Source organism: Suricata suricatta, chromosome 5 (assembly GCF_006229205.1).
Source record: "Suricata suricatta isolate VVHF042 chromosome 5, meerkat_22Aug2017_6uvM2_HiC, whole genome shotgun sequence".
Taxonomy (NCBI): domain Eukaryota; kingdom Metazoa; phylum Chordata; class Mammalia; order Carnivora; family Herpestidae; genus Suricata; species Suricata suricatta.
This window is the reverse complement of record NC_043704.1, coordinates 127389906-127409299: the sequence shown is the minus strand read 5'-3', so window position 1 is coordinate 127409299 and position 19394 is coordinate 127389906. Positions and strand designations below refer to the sequence as shown.

Genomic DNA, 19394 nt, shown 5'->3' with positions numbered 1-19394 from the left:
CAAATGTATGGCCAACTAATCTTTGACAAAGCAGAAAAAAGTATCCCATGGAAAAACGACAGCCTCTTTAGCAGGTGGTATTGGGAGAGCTGGACAGCAACATGCAGAAGAATGAAACCAGAATACTTTCTTACACCATACACGAAAATAAACTCAAAATGGATGAAGGACCTAAATGTGAGACAGGAAACCATCAAAATCCTAGAGCAGAAAGCAGGAAACCGCTCCTTGACCACAACGGCAGCAATTTCTTACTTGACACATCTCCAAAGGTAAGGGAATCAAGAGCAAAAATGAACTATTGTAACCTCATCAAGAGGAAAAGCTTCTGCACGGCAAAGGAAACAATCAACAAAACTAATAGGCAACCAATGGAATGGGAAGACATAGTTACAAATGATTATCAGATAAAGGGCTAGTACCCAAAATCTATAAGGCACTCACCAAATACCACAGCTGAAAAACAAATAATCCAGTGAAGAAACGGGCAGAAGACATGAACAGACACTGCTCCAAAGAGGACATCCAGATGGCCAACAGACACATGAAACGATGCTCAACATCACTCATCATCAGGGAAATACAAATTAAAACCACAGTGAGATATCACCTCATGCCGGCCAGGGTGACTAAAATGAACAAATCAGGAAACTATAGATGCTGGTGAGGGTGTGGAGAGACGGGCACCCTCCTACACTGTTGGTGGGAATGTAAACTGGTGCAGCCCCTCTGGAAAACAGTGTGAAGGTTCCTCAAAAAATTAAACAATAGAACCCCCACTATGACCCAGCAATAGCACTGTTAGGAATTTATCCAAGGGATACAGGAGTGTTGATGCATAGGGGGACATGTACCCCAATGTTCATAGCAGCACTGTCAACAAGAGCCAAATCATGGAAACAGCCTAAATATCAATCACCTGATGAATGGATCAAGAAGATGTGGTTTATGTATGCAATGGAATACTACATGGCAATGAGAAAGAATGAAATCTGGCCATTTGTAGCAACATGGATGGAACTAGAGGGTGTCATGCTAAGTGAAATAAGTCAGGCAGAGGACAGATACCATATGTTTTCACTCATATGTGGAACAGAAGAAACTTAACAGAGGATTCTGGGGGAGGGGAAGGGGAAAAATAATTAAGAAGAGGGAGGCAAACCATGAGGGACTCTTCAATACTGGTAACAAAGTAGGGCTGATTGGGGAGGGGGAGTGATGGGCAAGGAGGAGAGCACTTGTAGGGATAAGCATTAAGTGTTATATGGAAACGGACTGATGTTGATGAGGGAGAGGGGAAGGGGGGTGACAGGCATGGAGGAGAGCACTTGTTGGGATGAGCACTGGATGTTATATGGAAACCAACTTGACAATAAAGTATAAACAAAAAATAAAAAAAGAAACAAATAAAAAATAAAGTTACTTGATTTAGGCCTCTCATTGCACAGAGTGGAAACTGGGAACTGATACATAATATCAAATGTGCAAGTTCCTCTAAATATATAATCACTTGCTTAGACAGTTCTGAAAATTTCTATATGTCTCATAATCTGCCTCAGACAGCTTTGAAGATTCAGCAACACTTTTTAATACAAGAAATTTTTCACTGAAGAATGAACAGCAACATTCCCTAAAATGTTTCCTAAATATAATATTACAGCAAAACAATCGTGTAACACAAATGTGAGATTAATCTCAGAATATATTTTACATTATTATGATTTATGTCTAAATGGTGCATTTTTAGTAAATTATGTGGGTAGAAAGTAGTTTTTATTCCCAAATAGATTTCTCAATCACAATTATTTTCTTACCTGGTTGCAGAGGTATTTTTAGTTCTTCCCATAACAATTGCAATTGTGCACTTTGGATTCCCAGCTCCTAAAATCAGGGGGGAAATGAGCAGAATACATATTAAAAAGAAATTTTTAGTCTGACATTTCACCCTAGAACTTCTTATCCTTCCAAGTTTATCTTGCCAAAAAATAGGAAGAAAACCCTTGATTAATTAAAAAACACTTATGTACAAAACTGTACATCACCCAAGAAAAATGACCAGGGAAAGTCAAGAATGCACTCTATTAATGAGAGCTGCTGCACGAAAATAATGAGAAGTCAAAGCCATGAAACATCTGCAGCCCTTAAGAGAAAAGGATGGCTCTCCCATTCATACTCTTTCGGCCTATTAGAAAGGTTGTAGAATTCTTCTAGTGTATTTGGTCCTGTTTAGATCTCATACTTTCTGTCTGACATATGGACAAGAAAGTTTTTTTTTTAAGTTTATTTGGAGAGAGAGCAACAACAGGTGAGAGTCAGAGAGAGGGCAGGAGAGTGAGAATCCCAAGCAGGCCCTGCACTGTCAGTGCAGAGACCCATGTAGGGACTGAACTCATGAACTGTGATATCATGACCTGAGCCAAAATCAGGAGTAGGAGCTACCCAGGTGACTCTGGACAAGAAAGTATTAAAACTCATATATTAAGTACTCAATCAGTGGCTAAGATATTTCCCCAGCCATGGATTTGGGTGTAGGTGAGTTGGTCGAGGATCTCAGTGCCTATCCAGACTATACCGTTTGGTCTAGATCTACTAAGGAGAAGCTGAAGATGGTTTACTTAGAGTTGTCCACATATATAAGGCTCTGATTTGACCATCAGTAGGCCTAGCTTCTCATTTTTTATTTATTAAAGGTCAGGAATTTGAAACATTTATTTATTTATTTATTTATTATTTTTTGAAAGAGAGAGCACATGAGCAAGCAGGCCTACAAGGAGGGGTGAGGGACAGAGGGAGAGAGAAAATAATTTTTTTTTTATTTTGAGAGAGAGAGAGAGAGAACAAGCATGGGAAAGGAGGAAGGGTCTAAGAGGGAGAGAAAGAGAATCTTAAGCAGGCTCCACATTCAGCACAGAGCCTGATGCAAGGCTTGATCCCACAACCCTGGGATTATGACCTGAAATCAAGAGTTGGATGCTTAACTGACTGAGCCATCCAGGTGCCCCAGAGAGAGACAATCTTAAGCAGGCTGCATGCTCAGTATGGAGCCTGCTTAAGGCTCCATAGTTTGTGATCATACTAGAAGATAGATGTGCTGAATTCCATGTTATTTGAAATATGCATGAATACAGTTTAATTTATAAATAAGGCATAGAGATAAACAACTATAACTAACAGTAAAATAGAACAATTAAAACATACTGTTAAAGTTTGTGAATGTTGTTGATAAGGCAAGAAATAGGGACCAAGGCAAGCAGAGATAAAGAAACAGAAGGATTAAAGAGTAGAGTTAGAGAGAAGGGGTTGACTTTAAACCCCAGCACTCACATTTGAAATTTTAAAATTCCTTACACTTGAATATCTGGCTCTATAGAAGAAACAAATGACAAATGTACAGCTATGGCTCTTGTGTTTTCAGTCTATACGAGGAGATACTACATAAAAAGAAAACCATACCGTGGGAACAATCTAAACTTTGCTAGAGTTCAAAATAGAAACTGAATGGATAGCTTTTCTAAAACCAAGTTGGAGAGATTCAAGATGGCATAAATTTATGTTTGTCCGCCATTGCTCCTGATTCTATTGAAATAAAAATATTAAAGTACAATGAAGGCATAACCACAACCGAAAAGGAAGTAGAGAAGGTGAGGGATAAGACTGGGGTGTTGGTGGTCACCAATGGATGAGAGATTTTAATAAACATCTAGGAAATAGGTAGAGGTAAGTTGACCAATGAAATAGGCAGAGAAAAAAAAATAGGCAGAGAAGTCAGTCTAGAAAATGATGTATAAAGCTGCAAAGGGAGAGGGTTCTGGCCCTAAGAGTCAGAAGGGATGACTGAGAAACAAGTCTACAAAGAGGGAATAAATTCAAGGTTGGCAGATGTACCAGGTGGCACTTCTACAGGCACATATGTAACCTGAAAAACAGAAGTGTGTAGGATGTACCCAAAAACTGGATAAAATTATTCTCAGACTTGTATGCTGAGCTTGGAGGCTCCCAGCCCTGCTCTACCAAAAGTTTTCTAATGTAATCCCCACCCAGAGAGAAACATGGGTGAAAAAGAGCTCTGTGTTAATAAAGGGGGGAAACTCCACCACCTACCCTTCCTTTTCTCTTAAGTATGAACAGAAAACCAAAGATCTGTAGTATGTGAAGAGAGCCTGCAGCATAGAAGAGAATGAATGCCTAAAATAAACAAACTGTGAAACTGACTACAGAGGAACAGAATAAAAGAAGAAACAGAGAGAACCAAAACAAAACAAAACAAAATGAGCCAAGGCAAATAACAAAAACTCTAGTTGATGTAATCAGACAGATTTGAATGTATTGCAGCCATAAAACCAGAAAAGGATGTTATGAAATAGGAACAACCAGGGAACAAGAAAACAAAAACTCTTAGAGATTAACATATGATTGCTAAAAACCTATTAAGTTTTTTATTTTTATTTTTTAAATTTTATTTATTTATTTTTAATGTTTTTTTTAAATTTTATTTTTGAGAGACAGGGAGAGACAGTATAAGCAGGGGAGGGTCAGAGAGAGAGGGAGACACAGAATCTGAAGCAGGCTCCAGGCTCTGAGCTAGCTGTCAGCACAGAGCCCGATGCGGGGCTCGAACCCACAAACCATGAGATCATGACCTAAGCTGAAGCTGGATGGTTAACCGACTGAGCCACCCAGGCGCCCCAAAACCCTATGAAGTTTAACAGAAGCACTAGAAATCAAATCATGTAAACTTCCCATAAGCAGAGGGAAAAGTCAGAGACTGAAAATAGGAGAGCAAAGATAAGAGATACTCAGAGCAAAATATGGAGTCTAACATCATGGTAAAAGAAGTCTAATGAAAAAAAAAAGTCTAATGAAGAGAAAACAGTCTAAAAAAGTGAGAAAGTTGAAGGGAAGAATTTATCAAAGAAACTTGAACAAGAAAGTTTCCTAAAACAGAAAAAAAAAAGTCTTCAGATTAAAAGGACCATTGACTGGCAAGAAGAATCTATCTCTAGATATGTGCTTGTGATGTTTCAAAACATCAACAATAAAGAGAAAATCCTAAAGGGTTTCAAAAAGAAAAAACAAGCCACCTATAAAGGAATGAGGACTAGACTTGCATCAGATTTCTCATCAGCAACAAGAGATGCTACATAGAAAAAAAGAATTCAATCTATTGATTGATACTATTGATACCATGGTATCGATCTCTATTAAGGCAAAATAAATACCTATCCAGACATACAAGATCTCAGATAATTTTACTTATTATGCATTTTTCTCAAAAAGTTAAAAATGTACTTAAGCAAAGGAAGCTACAGGATCCAAAATATGACAGACCCCCAGGAAAGTAATTTGCAGATATCCAGGATAATTGTTCTGAAATATGCTTAAAAGATATTCAGTCCAGAATGCAATAGGAGAATAAAGACTCTAAGACAAAGGTCTCTGGAAAGGGGAAAACTCAGTAGAGTTACAAATACAATTTAAAGGTGCATGTCTGTCTATGTAAGAGGGGGAGGGAAATATATGATACAGGTAAAAAATGCAGTGAAAGAAAAATGGCAGTCAGGAAAATTGGGGCGCCTGGGTGCCTCAGTTGGTTAAACATCTAACTCTTGATCTCAGTTCAGGTCTTGATCTCTGGTTCATGAGTTCAATCCCCATGCTCGGCTTCATCCAAGGCATGGAGCCTACTTAAAAAAAGAAAGAGAGAAAAAGGAAATTCCTATTTACACAGTCCTATAAGCCAAGGGCTTTTGTTGGTTTCCAATGTTTATAGTCATCCTGTGGTCAACCATGATGTTGCAAGACAGAATGTGAATGTTAGTAATCTTGACAGTGTCAAAATAGACCCTGTGGCTGATATAAGGTACAATCTGGAAGGGAGGGATAAAAGATAGAGACGGGTCAGAGTACTCATATTCTTATGTTATAAAATGGAGCTTGAAGAGATTCTGTCAAATGAGGATACAGAGGAGAGAATTAGAGGTCATTTCAAGGCTTAAAAAGTAATCAATCAAAAATGTAAAATAATAAAATAAATATCTAGGAAAGGGCAGGGAGTTATAATAGTACAATAAAACCAAGAGATTAAAATTCTAACCCCCTCTATTCTGTATTGTGAATTATACATGTAAAATAAAATATATTTAAGGCTAAAATATAATTATTATAGTTTTAAAAGAATTTTTAAAAGTTTATATATTTATTTTGAGAGGGAAAGTGCATGCATGAGCACAAGTGGGGGAGAGGCAGAGAAAGAGGAGAATTCCAAGCAGGCTTTCAGGTGCCGTCATTACAAGGCCTGATGTGGGCCTTGATCTCAGAACTGTGAGATCATGACCTGAGCCAAACTCAGGAGTTAGGCACTTAACCTACCAAGTCACCCAGGGGCCCCTAAATATAATTATTTTATAACAATTTGTATTCTTTCAAATTTAATGGAAGTTAGTTCCTTTAACTAACTTTTCAATCAGTTCTCAGGGCTCTCTTTAGAAGAAGGATGTTTCAACTGTCATCTGCCAAATTTTAATGACAAAAGATCTCCCCATTCACACATTTCAAAATTAAGTTTAAAAAATGTCAGATGTTATACCCTTGATGGTGAGTCCACTTGACTATCCTCAATTACGGACTCATGTTTGAATTTCCAAATTGTGTATCACTGTTTTATGAGTGTGTCTTTCTGATTTTTATAGCTGCTGACAGATAAAAAACGAATTCCACTAATCTCAGGATCAACCTGAAAAACATTAGTATTTCAGGTGCTGTCTACAGTGTATTGTGGATCTTACTGAAATTTCTTATCTGAAAACGCTGGGCTAGGGAATTTTTTTACACTTGAATGATCTTGGCTGTGCAATAATATGAAATTGTGTTTTGATTCTTATTTGGAAATTGGAGAAAAATTTTTTTCCAGAGAGGCTCACTTTTAATTTTTCAAGTATTTTTTCTAGTTCGAGTTTTTGAAGTTTTAGTTGTAGGAAGACTTGAGGCCTATGGCCTGAAAGGGTCAGACCTCTTGCTTCATACAGCGTGGGTGATTTCCGTGGTGGATGTACTTCAGAAAATCAGATTAGAACACAATGACACAATTTGGGGTTCACTTTCACTAGAGATATATTCTTTCTCTATTTGTTATCCTGGTAATCAAGGACATTTTGGATAAATCTTTTATCCAACCTTAGATGAACACAAGCTGAATCCTTCATAAGCAAAATCTTTTCTACAATTCCCTAAGCCCTAGCTGAAAGCCAAGGTCTTTTCCTAATACTCAGAATACATCTTTCTCTACTATTTCCCAGTAGCATTTCTTGCCTTGCTCTATTGTGTAAAACTGTTGCCATATTTGTCCTTAATAGATTGCAGACATCAGGTAAATTCTGAAGAAACTCCAGAAACAAAGCAAATCATTATTTGCTTCTGCTTATTCAATTTAATATGGAAACCAGTACAGATTATAAATAATAAAACTTCTAAACGGGCTCTTCTTTTGGGGTCATTAAGTAGAGGAAATAAGGGTGAATGCATAGTTTGTAAATTCTGAAATATTTTGATTTAACCTTGATGTTTCAGTAACTGGGAAAAAACCCTCACAAATATATCATCTCAACTTAGCTACACGCAGAATTTGGCAGGTGCAACAGCTGAAACACAGCCTTCTTCTAAATACAGCTTTTGCTCTTTTCTTATTGTTTTAATGAACAGGATACCAAATGTCCTAAATGAAATATATTAGAGGAAATCTGAATAGACCAGAAAATATTTAAAAATATCTGTTATGTCACAGCCCTTCATGAATGAAAACAAATGGCACAGATAAAATAATTTTGTTTTTAATTCGGACTCTGGTATTTCAAGATTGTTCAAGTGCCAGGATTAAGTCAAGCTGGAAATGACATCTCCCTGAAATTTGCTGGTGAGTTTTAATTTTTTAGGCTTTGACAAACCATTTGGTTTATCAAACAAAATCATTCTCTAAGACAAAGAAAGGTGGCAGGAAGAGAAAAAACATGGCTATTAGGTATGGACATGGTAACAATAAAGAAAATGATGTAAAGCATATATAGCATGACACACAGTTAACAGTTCACAGAGTCTCAAAGCTATTTCTTCTACCAACACTGTATTTCTGATGTGAAATACTTAAACTTCAGTTTGTCTTAATTTTAATACTAACACTTACCTTTAATTCAAATTGCAGTAAAAAAACATTTTAAGTATCATTTTACAATGAAATTTCCATTTGTTAAAAAAATTGTTTATCATAGAACACAGTTAAGAAAAAAAACCTCAGGGGAGCCTGGATGGCTCACTAGGTTAAGCATCCTGCTTCGGCTCAGGTCATGATCTCACAGTTCATGGGTTTGGGCCCTGCGTCAGACTCTGTGCTAACAGCTAACTCAGAGCCTTGGGGCCTGCTTCAGATTCTCTGTCTCCCTCTCTCTCTGACCCTCCCCTGCTCACACTGTTTCTCTCTGTCTCTCAAAAAAACAAGAGGAAGGATAAGAAATGGGTGTGGTGAGAGATTCCTCAGGAAAAAGGGACACTGCTGTGTTAAGGCAGGAAGGATGAGAGACAATTCATGGCAAGCAGCCAGTTGGAATCATGAAGACTCCGTTCTTAGGGAAATGAGAAGTAGGAGACAAGACAAAGTGCGGGGGGGCACTAAAAGAACATCAAGTTAGCACTCTGAGAAATTGCTTATGGTAAATGATACTTTTCCCTAATCTCCAAGCTATATAATTGCCTTTCATATTTTGTCAAGTCTCCTCCATCAACACTATCTCTTCTAGCTGTGTCTGGGGAGGAGGAAAATATAGGAAAAGGCAGGCAATAAACTAGTTTCACCATATTTCATATAGTATATACTACCAGAAGACGCTTGATTCTGAGATCCTTTATGCCCCAGGGGCTGGGTATTGTGTGTGAGTTAGCAAAATGTGTTGTCCAAATTCAAAAGATGTTAAGATTATAGCATTATAACTAATTTACAAGAAGGGAATACTATTTATAAGAAAACATGTGATTTTTGGGGGTGTAAAACAAAGGAAAAGGATAAATGCTCTTAAATATCTTTATAAAAATACCAAGATTCTATAATGGATGACTTAATGGAATAACCAAGATACACAAGAGATAGTATGATAAAGTGAAAGTAGTCTAAGACTGAAGATTTGGATCCAAAATTCCAGCTCCACTGCTAAACTTGTAAGTCTATAGCAGGTAAGTGAAACTGACTAAGTGATTGATTGATTAATGTATTTAATTATTACTCAGTAAACTGATACTGTAAGTAAGGCACACAGTTAAATGGTGAGGATATAGCAGGTATGGAAGATAAAATATTTAACTAAGTACTAACAACAGAGTGAGATAGTACTATAGTAGTAAAGAGTACATACATCTAATCTGGAAGGGTTAAGGAAGGCTTCCTGAATTAAGTAATAGTAAGGTCAGACCTGAATCTGATCCTAATTAGGAGTTAGGGAGTTAAAGTGGAGTGGGAAGAGTATTCTAGATAGAAGTAATCGCATAAGCAAAGGCCCACAAGTCAGTATTGCATAGTATTGTATCTACAGACGGATGGGGCTCCTGGGAGCTCAGGTGGTTAAGTATCCAACTTTGGCTCAGGTCATGATCTCACTGTTCATGGGTTCAAGCCCTATGTTGGGCTATGTGATGACAGCTCAGAGCCTGGAGCCTGATTTGGATTCCGTGTCTACCCCACTCTCTGTCCCTCCTCTGCTCATGCTGTCTCTCTCAAAAATACATGTTTGAAAAATATAAAAGTAAAATAAAAATTAAAAATACAGATAGATTGAAGAGATTATATAATTGTTAATTATGCAGACTGCAGTTATTAAATGAGTCATTAAAGGGGCACCTGGGTGGCTCAGCGGGTTGAGCGTCCGACTTTGGCTCAGGTCATGATCACACAGTTTGTGGATTCAAGCCCTGAGTTGGGCTCTGTGCTGACAGCTCAGAGCCTGGAGCCTGCTTCAGATTCTGCACCTCCCTCTCTCTCTGATCCTCCCCTGCTTGCGCTCTCTCTCTCTCTCAAAAATAAATTAAAAAAAAAAAAACTTAAAATTTAAATGAGTAAAGCATCAAAGCACTAAAGAAGTATAGCATCAAGGGAAAGTAAAATGGGATAAGAATCAGAAGGTAAACTAGGATTATTTATTAAATTAAAATATTCCCTGAGTATCTACTATGTGCCAGACACTATTGTAGGCACTTGGGATATAACAATGAGCAAAGCAAATAAAATCCCTGCTCTGAGGATTTTTAATACAGGATGAGAGATAATAGTAAACATAACACAAATGATATAGTTTATTAGCAGAGGATAAGTGCCATGGATAAGGTAGACTAAAGTATAAGCAGGTGAGGGGTATTTTAAATAGAGTAATTAGGGACTGCTTCAGTGAGAAAGTGGTGATTAGACAAAGCCTTGAGAGATGAGGGAGTGAGTCTTGCAAATATTTAAGAGGGAGCATATTCCAGGCAGACAGAAGAGCCAGTATAAAAGCCCTAAGAAGGAATGTGCCTGGTATAGCCCAAAATGGCAAGGAAGTTGGTGTGGCCGACCAAACAAGCAAAGGAGAAGGTCATAGGAAATAGGACAGAGACGCAATGAGGCATGGAGACAGATCTTGTGGGATTTTGTAGGCCAGTCTGAGAATTTAGGGTAAGGTTGCTTGTTCACTTGTCTTACTCCTATGTATACAGATCAAGAACAAGGGGTAAGAGAGGAGCTGGGAAGATGGCAGAGTAGGAGGCCCCTCATCCCTCTGTTTACAACTAGGTTATCAGTCACATCCAAGTGCATAAACGGGAGAGCTATCTGAAGACTGGCAGAACTAACAACTAAATATAGAAAAGGAGTCACATCAAAGAGGTTAGGAAGAATAGATAAGGTGGCTGGGAGTTGCCTGAAGGAAGGAGGGAGCAGTGGCTGCAGCAAAGGGAAAACATCAGGGAGCCCGCAAGGGGAAAACAAATCCCCACCCTATCTGGCCTTGAAAACAAGAAGGGCTGCATTTCATGAGTTTGTATGAACAGGTTTGTATAAACCTGGAGTCTGGAGCTTTAAAAATCAGCTAACTAGGCACTGGGCAATCAGGGACAGAAGTGATAGCTGGGCCTCCACCCTTAAAGAGACAACAGCCCACAGAGAGGCAACATAAAAGTGGCAGTTTTCATAATGGGAGGAAGGTCTGTTTATACGGATTCAGAGTGTATTGGGGGAGTTCTCAGGGTACAAAAGGACCAGTAAGTGCCATTTTCCTCTCCCACACAGAGCCACTTGTGGGAGGCAGTGCTCCACAGATACTTGCCACCTAACCTACTAGCAGTGCATTCCACCCACAAGTTCTCCTAAAGACTCGACCACCCCAAACCTGTTGTCTTCAGCCCTGGGCTCAGTGCAAGTTTTGTTAATGCCTCCACATTTCAGAAGACTAGGGGCTTAGCACAAATTTGGCTAACACCACTGCTATGCCCCCATGCCCTTTGGCAATATGCCCCCTCACAACCAGCCTTCCTAGGCTCACTAACATCACAGAGAGCAAGCACAGCCTGCAACAGGCAGAGAGTCAGTGCAGATGTCTGGACTGAAAGGAAAAAACAACTTGGACACAATAGTAAGATGCAAGCTACACACACAGGAGACTCCCTGGAAGTGCCAGGTTCTTGTGAACAGGAGACACTGCACTGCAGGGCACTATATGACTGCTTCTTCATAAAGCCACTACTTTCTAGAACTGAAGACATAGTTGACTTTCCTAATGCACTGAAATAGATACAGAGAGGATCCCAAAATGAAAAGACAGAGAAATAAGTCCTAAATGAAAGAACTAGATAAGATCACAGCAGGAGATCTAAGTGAAACAGAAATAAGTAATGTACCTGATATAGACAATTTAAGGTAATGATCATAGGGTGCCTGGGTGGCTCAGTCATTAAGCACCTAACTTTGGCTTAGGTCATGATCTCACAGTTCATAACTTCCAAGTCCCACATTGGGTGAGCTTGAGCCCCACATTAGGTGAGCATGAGCCCCACTTTGGATGGGCATGAGCCCTGCTTCGGTGAGCCGTGCTTCTCTCTCCCCGTCTCCCTCCCTCTCTGCCCCTCCTGGGACTCACTTTCTCTCTCTCTGCCCCTTGCTTGCTTGTACCCTCTCTCTCTCAAAAAAAAATTAAATAATGATCATAAAGATATTCACTGGACTTCAGAAAAGGGCAGATGACATCAGTGAGACCCTTGACCAAGATATAAAAACTAACATATCAGAGATGAAAAACTCAATAAATGAAATTAAAAATACAATAGCTGTAGTAAATAGTAGGCTACCGAAAGCAGAGGAACGTATCAGTGCCCTATAGGGTAGAGTCATGGAAAGCAATCACGCTGAGAAACAAATATGCATAATGAGGATAGACTTAGGGAACTCAGTGACACCATCAAGCATAATAACATTCACAATATAGGGATCCCAGAAGTAGAAAAGAGAGAAAGGAGGGCAGAAAATGTATTAGCTAAAAACTTATCAAATTTGGGAAAAGAAACACAGATCCAGATTAAGGAGGTATAGGAATCCCCCCAAAAATTCTACCCAAGGAATTCCACACCAAGACAGTAATTGAAATGGCAAAAAGAAAAAAAGTGATAAAGAGAAAGGAAGAGAGTTACATACAAAGGAAACCTTAATAGGCTACCAGTTGACTTTTTAGCAGAAACTTTGCAGGCTAGAAGGAAGTGGCATGATGTATTCAAAGTGTTGAAAGGTGTTGAATCTACAGCCAAGAATACTCTATCCAGCAAGGCTATCATTCAGAATAGAAGGAGAGGTAGTTTCCCAGACCAACAAAAGTTAAAAGAATTCATGACCACTAAACCAGCCCTATAAGAAGTGTTAAGGGGAATCTGAGTGGAAAACAAAAACCATAAGTAAGAGTTAAAATATATGAAGCACAAAAGCAAAAAAAAAAAAAAAATTGTCTAAAAATCAGTCAAGTGAAACACCAAATGAAAAAATGTAAAATATGATACCAAATATCTGAAACACGGAGGGGAGAGGAGTAAAGAATGAATTTGAAATTAAGTGACCATCAGATTAATATAGACTTCTACAGGCAGAAGATGTTATATATAAACCGAATAAATAGTAACCACAATTCAAAATAACAGTAATAGATACACAAAAAATATATACGGTGTAAGCAATCCAAGTATATTATTAAAGAAAACCAACAATCTATGAAAGAGAGAAAGAGAAGAATCAGAGACAAACTTCACAAACACAAAACAAGTAACAAAAGAGCAATAATGCATATATATCAATAATTATTTGAATGTAAATGGACTAAACACTCCAGTCAAAAGACATAGGGTAACAGTGGATAAAAATCAAGATCCATTTATGTGCTGCCTAGAAGAGACTTGTTTCAGATGTAAAGACACCTAAACATTGAAATTGAGGGGATAGAGAAACATTTATCATGCAAATGGAACTCTAAAGAAAGCTGGAGTAGCAATACTTATATAAGACAAAATAGAGTTTACAAAGTCTGTAAAAAGAGGCAACGAAGGACAGTATACAAAACTAAACAGGACAATTCAACAAGAAGATATAACAATTGTAAATATATATGCTCCCAACATGAAAACACCGAGATAGATAAAACAATTAATAACATAAAGGAACTAACTGATAGTAATACAATAACCACAGGGGACTTTAACACCCCACTTGCATCAATGGACAGATCATCTGAACAGAAAATAAACAAGGAATCAGTGGCTCTGAATGACACACTGGATCAGATGGACATTCCATTCTAAAACAACAGAATACACATTCTTTTCAAGTATAAATGGAACAGTTTGCAGAACAGATCACATATTACGCCACAAAACAAGCCTCAACAAATTAAAAAACATCATAGTCATACCATGCATCTTTCCGGACCACAACACTATGAAACTAAAAGTCAAGCACAAGAAAAAATCTGGAAAGACCACAAATACAAGGAGATTAAATAACATGCTAGTAAACAATGAATGTGGCAGCCAAGAAATCAAAGAAGAAATGAAAAAGGACACTGAAACAAAGAAAAATGAAAACACAAGAGTCCAAAACCTTTGGGATGCAACAAAAAGAGGTAAGTTAATAGCAGTACAGGCTTACCTGAAGAAGCAAGAAAAATCTCAAATGAACAACCTAACTGTAACACCTCGAGGAGCTAGAAAAAGAACAACAAACAAAACCTAAAACCAGCAAAAGGAAGGAAATAATAAATATTAGAGCAGAAATATATGATATAGAAACTAAAAAACAATAGAACAGATGAATGAAACCAGGAGACAGTTCTTTGAAAAGATCTATGAAATTGATAAAAGTAGACTCATTAAAAAAAGAAAGAAAAGGAAAAGGACTCAAAATCAGAAATGGAAGAGGAGAAATAACAAGAAACATCACAGAAATACAAACAACTATAAAAGAATATTATGAAAAAATATATGCCAACATACTGGACAACCTAGAAGTAATGGATAAATTCTTAGAAACATACAACCAACCAAAACTGAGGCAGAAAGAAATAGAAAACTTGAACAGACTGATTACTAACAAGGAAACTGAATTAGTCAAACTGCCAAATACCAGATGGCTTAGAGGCGAATTCTTTCAGTTAAAGAAGTGTCAATACCAATTCTACAGAAACTATTTCAAAAACCACAAGACTTCTGAATTCATTTTATGAGGTCAATATCACCCTGATGCCAAAGCTAAATAAAGATATCACAAAAAAAGAGAACTACAGGTCAATGTCTCTGGTGAATATAGATGCAAAAATCCTCAACAAAACACTAAGAAACCAAAGTCAACATCAGGTTAAAAAATATCATTCACCATAATCAAGTGGGATTTATTTCCAGGATGCAAAAATGGTTCAATATTCACAAAATAGAGAAGAAGATGTCAGAGAAATAGGATGCTCTATACTTCCTGCCCACATCTCTCAAACAAAGAAGGGCTGAAGTGAAAGGACTCTAAACCCCAAACACTCTGGGAGGAAAGGAGATGAAATCTACTAGGAAGACAGACTCATAGTGGCTACTTCAAGGAACAAACCAAAGTTCACATGGTGGAGCGTCCAAAACATCACTATGAGTAGGGAAATAAAACAACCAAAGTCATACCAAGAGAGACCAAGGGACACCCTTAAAAGAACACTTCCCAAATGGCCAGGCCCTGGACAACATATGAGCCTCCTTTAATATAGCAGTACTCGCAGATGCAGGGCACATAACAAGCTTTAAAAACTTACAAGACACAGAAAGCTAGCCAAAATGACGAAACAGAAGACCTCTCCTCAAAAGAAATTCCAGGAAGAAGTGACAGCTAAAGAATTGATCAAAACATATACAAGCAACATAACTGAACAAGAATTTAGAAAAATAGTCATAAAATTAATTCCTGGGCTTGAAAAGGGCATAAAAGACAGCAGAGATGCTATTGCTGCAAATATCATGGATCTTAATAATAGTTACAATGAATTTTAAAAATCCTATAAATGAGGTGCATAATAACATGGAGGAGGCCACTGCTCGAATTGAAGAGGCAGAGAGGAGAGTAAGTAAATTAGAAGATGCAATTATAGAAAAAGAGGAAGCCAAGAAAAAGAGAGAAATTGATCCAGGAGCACGAAAGGAGAATTCAAGAACTAAGTGATGCAACCAAACAGAACAATTTACATATCATAGGAATTCCATAAGAAGAGAGAAAGGGGCTTATGGAGTACCTGAACATATTATAGCTGAGAACTTCTCAAATATGGGTAAAGAAAGTCATTGAAATCCAAGATGCACAGAGAACTCCCCTCAGATGTAACTTGAATGGATCTTCTGCATGATATATCACAATGAAACTGGCAAAATATAAGGATGAAGAGAGAATTCTGAAAGCAGCTAGGGGTAAACAGGTCTTAACAAAGGTAGACACATCAGGGTAGTAGCAGACCTTTCTACTGAAACTTGGCAGGCCAGAAAGGAATGGCAGAAATCTTCAATGTGATGAACAGAAAAAATATGGAGCCAAGAATCCTTTATCCAGCAAGCCTGTCATTCAGAATAGAAGGAGAGATAGTGGTTTTCCCAAAAAAACAAAAATTGAAGGAATTCATCACCACTAAACCAGCCCTATGAGAGATCCTAAGGATCTCTTTGTGTTGCAAGGAGCACAAAGTACCAGAGACACCACTACAGGCATGAATTCTACAGAGAATACAGTGACTCTAAACATATATTTTTCAATAATAACTGAATGTAAATGGACTAAGTGCTCCAATCAAAAGACACAGGATACCAGAATGGATTAAAAAACAAGATCCATCTATTTACTGTCTAAAAGAGAATCATTTTAGACCTGAGGACACCTTCAGATTGAAAGTGAGGGGATGGAAAATCTCTATCATGACACTGGAAGTCAAAAGAAAGCTGGAGTTGCCATACTTATATTGGACCAACTGTACTTTCAAGTAGAGGCAGTAACAAGAGATGACGAAGGGCGTTATAAATTAATTACAGGGTCTAACTATCAAGAAGAGCTAACAATTATAAATGTCTACACACTGAATTTGGGAGCACTCAAATACATAAAACAACGAATCACAAACAGAAACAATCTTATTGATAAGAATGTGTTAACTGCAGGGGACTTTAATACTTTACTTACAGCAATGGAAAGATCAACTAGACAGAAAAATCACTAAGGAAACAATGGACCTGAACAACACATTGGACCAGACGGACTTGACAGATATATTTAGACTCTAATCCTGAGGCTATGGAATTCACTTCCTTCCCAAGTGCACACAGTACATTCTCCAAGATAGATCACATACTGAGTCATAAAGCAGCTCTCAATAAATATATAAGAGTTGAGATCATACCATGCACACTTTCAGATCACAATGCTCTGAAACTTGAAATCAATCACAGGAAAAAGTCTGGAAAACCTCCAAAAACATGGAAGTTAAAAAATACCCTACTGAAGAACGAATGGGCCAATCAAGCAATTAGAGAAGAAATTAAAAAATATATGGATGGGACACCTGGGTGGCTCAGTCAGTTAACATCTGACTTCGGCTCAAGTCTGATCTCACTGTTTGTGAGTTCAAGCCCCACGTAGGGTTCTGGGCTGACAGCTCAGAGCCTGGAGTCTGCTTCAGATTCTGTGTCTACCTCTCTCTCTGCCCCTCCCCAACTTGCTCTCTGTCTCACTCGCACTCAAAAAAAAAAAAATTGGAAACAAATGAAAATGAAAATTCAACAATCCAAATGCTTTGGGATGCAGCAAAGGCAGTCCTAAGAGGAAAATACATTGCAATCCAGGCCTATTTCAAGAAACTAGAAAAAGCGCATATACAAAACCTAGTAGCGCACCTAAAGGAACTAGAAGCAGAGCAGCAAGAACATCTCAAACCCAGCAGAAGAAGGGAAATAATAAATATCAGGGCAGAAATAAACAATATAGCATCCAAAAAAACAGCTGAACAGATCAATGAAACCAGGAGTTGGTTTTTTGAAAAAATAAACAATACTGATAAGCCTCTAGCCAGGCTTCTTAAAAAGAAGAGAGAGAGCGCACCAAAAGAGACAAAATCATGAATGAAAATGGATTTATTATAATCAATCCCTCAGAAATGCAAGCAATTATTAGGGAATACTATGAAAAAGTATATGCCAACAAACTGGACAACCTAGAAAAAAATGGACAAATTCCTAAACACACACACACTACCAAAATTCAAATGGGAAGAGACAGAAAATCTGAACAGACTCATAACTAGTGAAGAAATTGAATCAGTTATCAAAAATCTCCCAACAAATAAGAGCCCTGGGCCAGATGGCTTCCCTGGGGAATTCTACCAGACATGTAGATCAGAGTTAATACCCATTCTTCTCAAGCTGTTCCAAAAAATAGAAATGGAAGGAAAGCTTCCAGACTCATTCTACGAAGCCAGCATCACTTTGATTCCCAAACAAGACAGACCCAGCAAAAAAGGAGAACTGTAGGCAAGTATCCCTGATGAATACAGATGCAAAAATCCTCAATAAGACACTAGCAAATCGAATTCAACACCATATAAAAAGAATTACCCACCATGATCAAGTGGGATTCATTCCTGGGTTACAGGGCTGGTTCAATATTCGCAAATCCATCCATGTGATACATCACATTAACAAAAGAAAAGATAGAAACCATATGATCCTGTCAATAGATACAGAAAAAGCTTTTGACAAAATACAGCATCCTTTCTTATGAAAACCCTCGAGAAAGTCAGGATAGAAGGAACTTACTTAAACATCATAAAAGTCATTTATGAAAAGCCCACAGCTGAGGTCATCCTCAATGGGGAAAAACTTGAGAGCTTTCCCTGGAGATCAGGAACACGACAGGGATGTCCACACTCACCAGTGTTGCGTAACATAGTGCTGGAAGTCTTAGCATCAGCAATCAGACAACAAAAGGAAATAAAAGGCATCAGAATTGGCAAAGATAAATTCAAACTTTCACCTTCCACAGACGATATGCTAGTCTACGTGGAAAACCCAACAGACTCCACCAGAATCCCGCTAGAACTGATCGATGAATTCAGCAAAGTCGTAGGGTACAAAATCAATGTCCAGAAATCGGTTGCATATTTATACACAAAGCAACAGAAAGAGAAATCAAGTAACTGATCCCATTAGCAATTGTACAGAAAACCCATAAAATACCTAGGAATAAACCTAACCAAAGATGTAAAAGATCTGTATGCTGAAAACTATAGAAAACTTTGAAGAAGACACAAGGAAATGGAGAAACATTCCATGCTCAAGGATCGGAAGAATGAATATTGTTAAAATGTCATTACTACCCAAAGCAATCTACACAGTCAATGCAATCCCCATCAAGTTTGCACCAGCATTCTTCTCAAAGCTGGAACAAACAATCTTAAAATTTGTATGGAACCACAAAAGACCCTGAATAGCCAAAGTAATATTGAAGAAGAAAACCAAAACGGGAGGCATCACAATCCCAGACTTTAGCCTCTACTACAAAGCTGTCATCATCAAGACAGGATGGTATTGGCATAAAAAAAGACACAGAGACCAGTGGAACAGAATAGAGAACCCAGAACTGGACCCACAAATGTATGGCCAACTAATCTTTGACAAAGCAGAAAAAAGTATCCCATGGAAAAACGACAGCCTCTTTAGCAGGTGGTATTGGGAGAGCTGGACAGCAACATGCAGAAGAATGAAACCAGAATACTTTCTTACACCATACACGAAAATAAACTCAAAATGGATGAAGGACCTAAATGTGAGACAGGAAACCATCAAAA

General features: G+C 37.9%; 1 protein-coding gene across 2 annotated transcripts in view; it reads right to left on the bottom strand.

The window, feature by feature from the left end:
- ACAD11 (acyl-CoA dehydrogenase family member 11) overlaps window positions 1-19394 on the bottom strand; it is a 97236-nt gene that overhangs the window by 20967 nt on the left and 56875 nt on the right. For both annotated transcript variants that reach the window (XM_029940277.1, XM_029940279.1), the window contains exon 14: window positions 1815-1881. In XM_029940277.1, the coding sequence (XP_029796137.1) occupies window positions 1815-1881 (67 nt within the window). The remainder of the gene's footprint in view (window positions 1-1814; window positions 1882-19394) is intronic.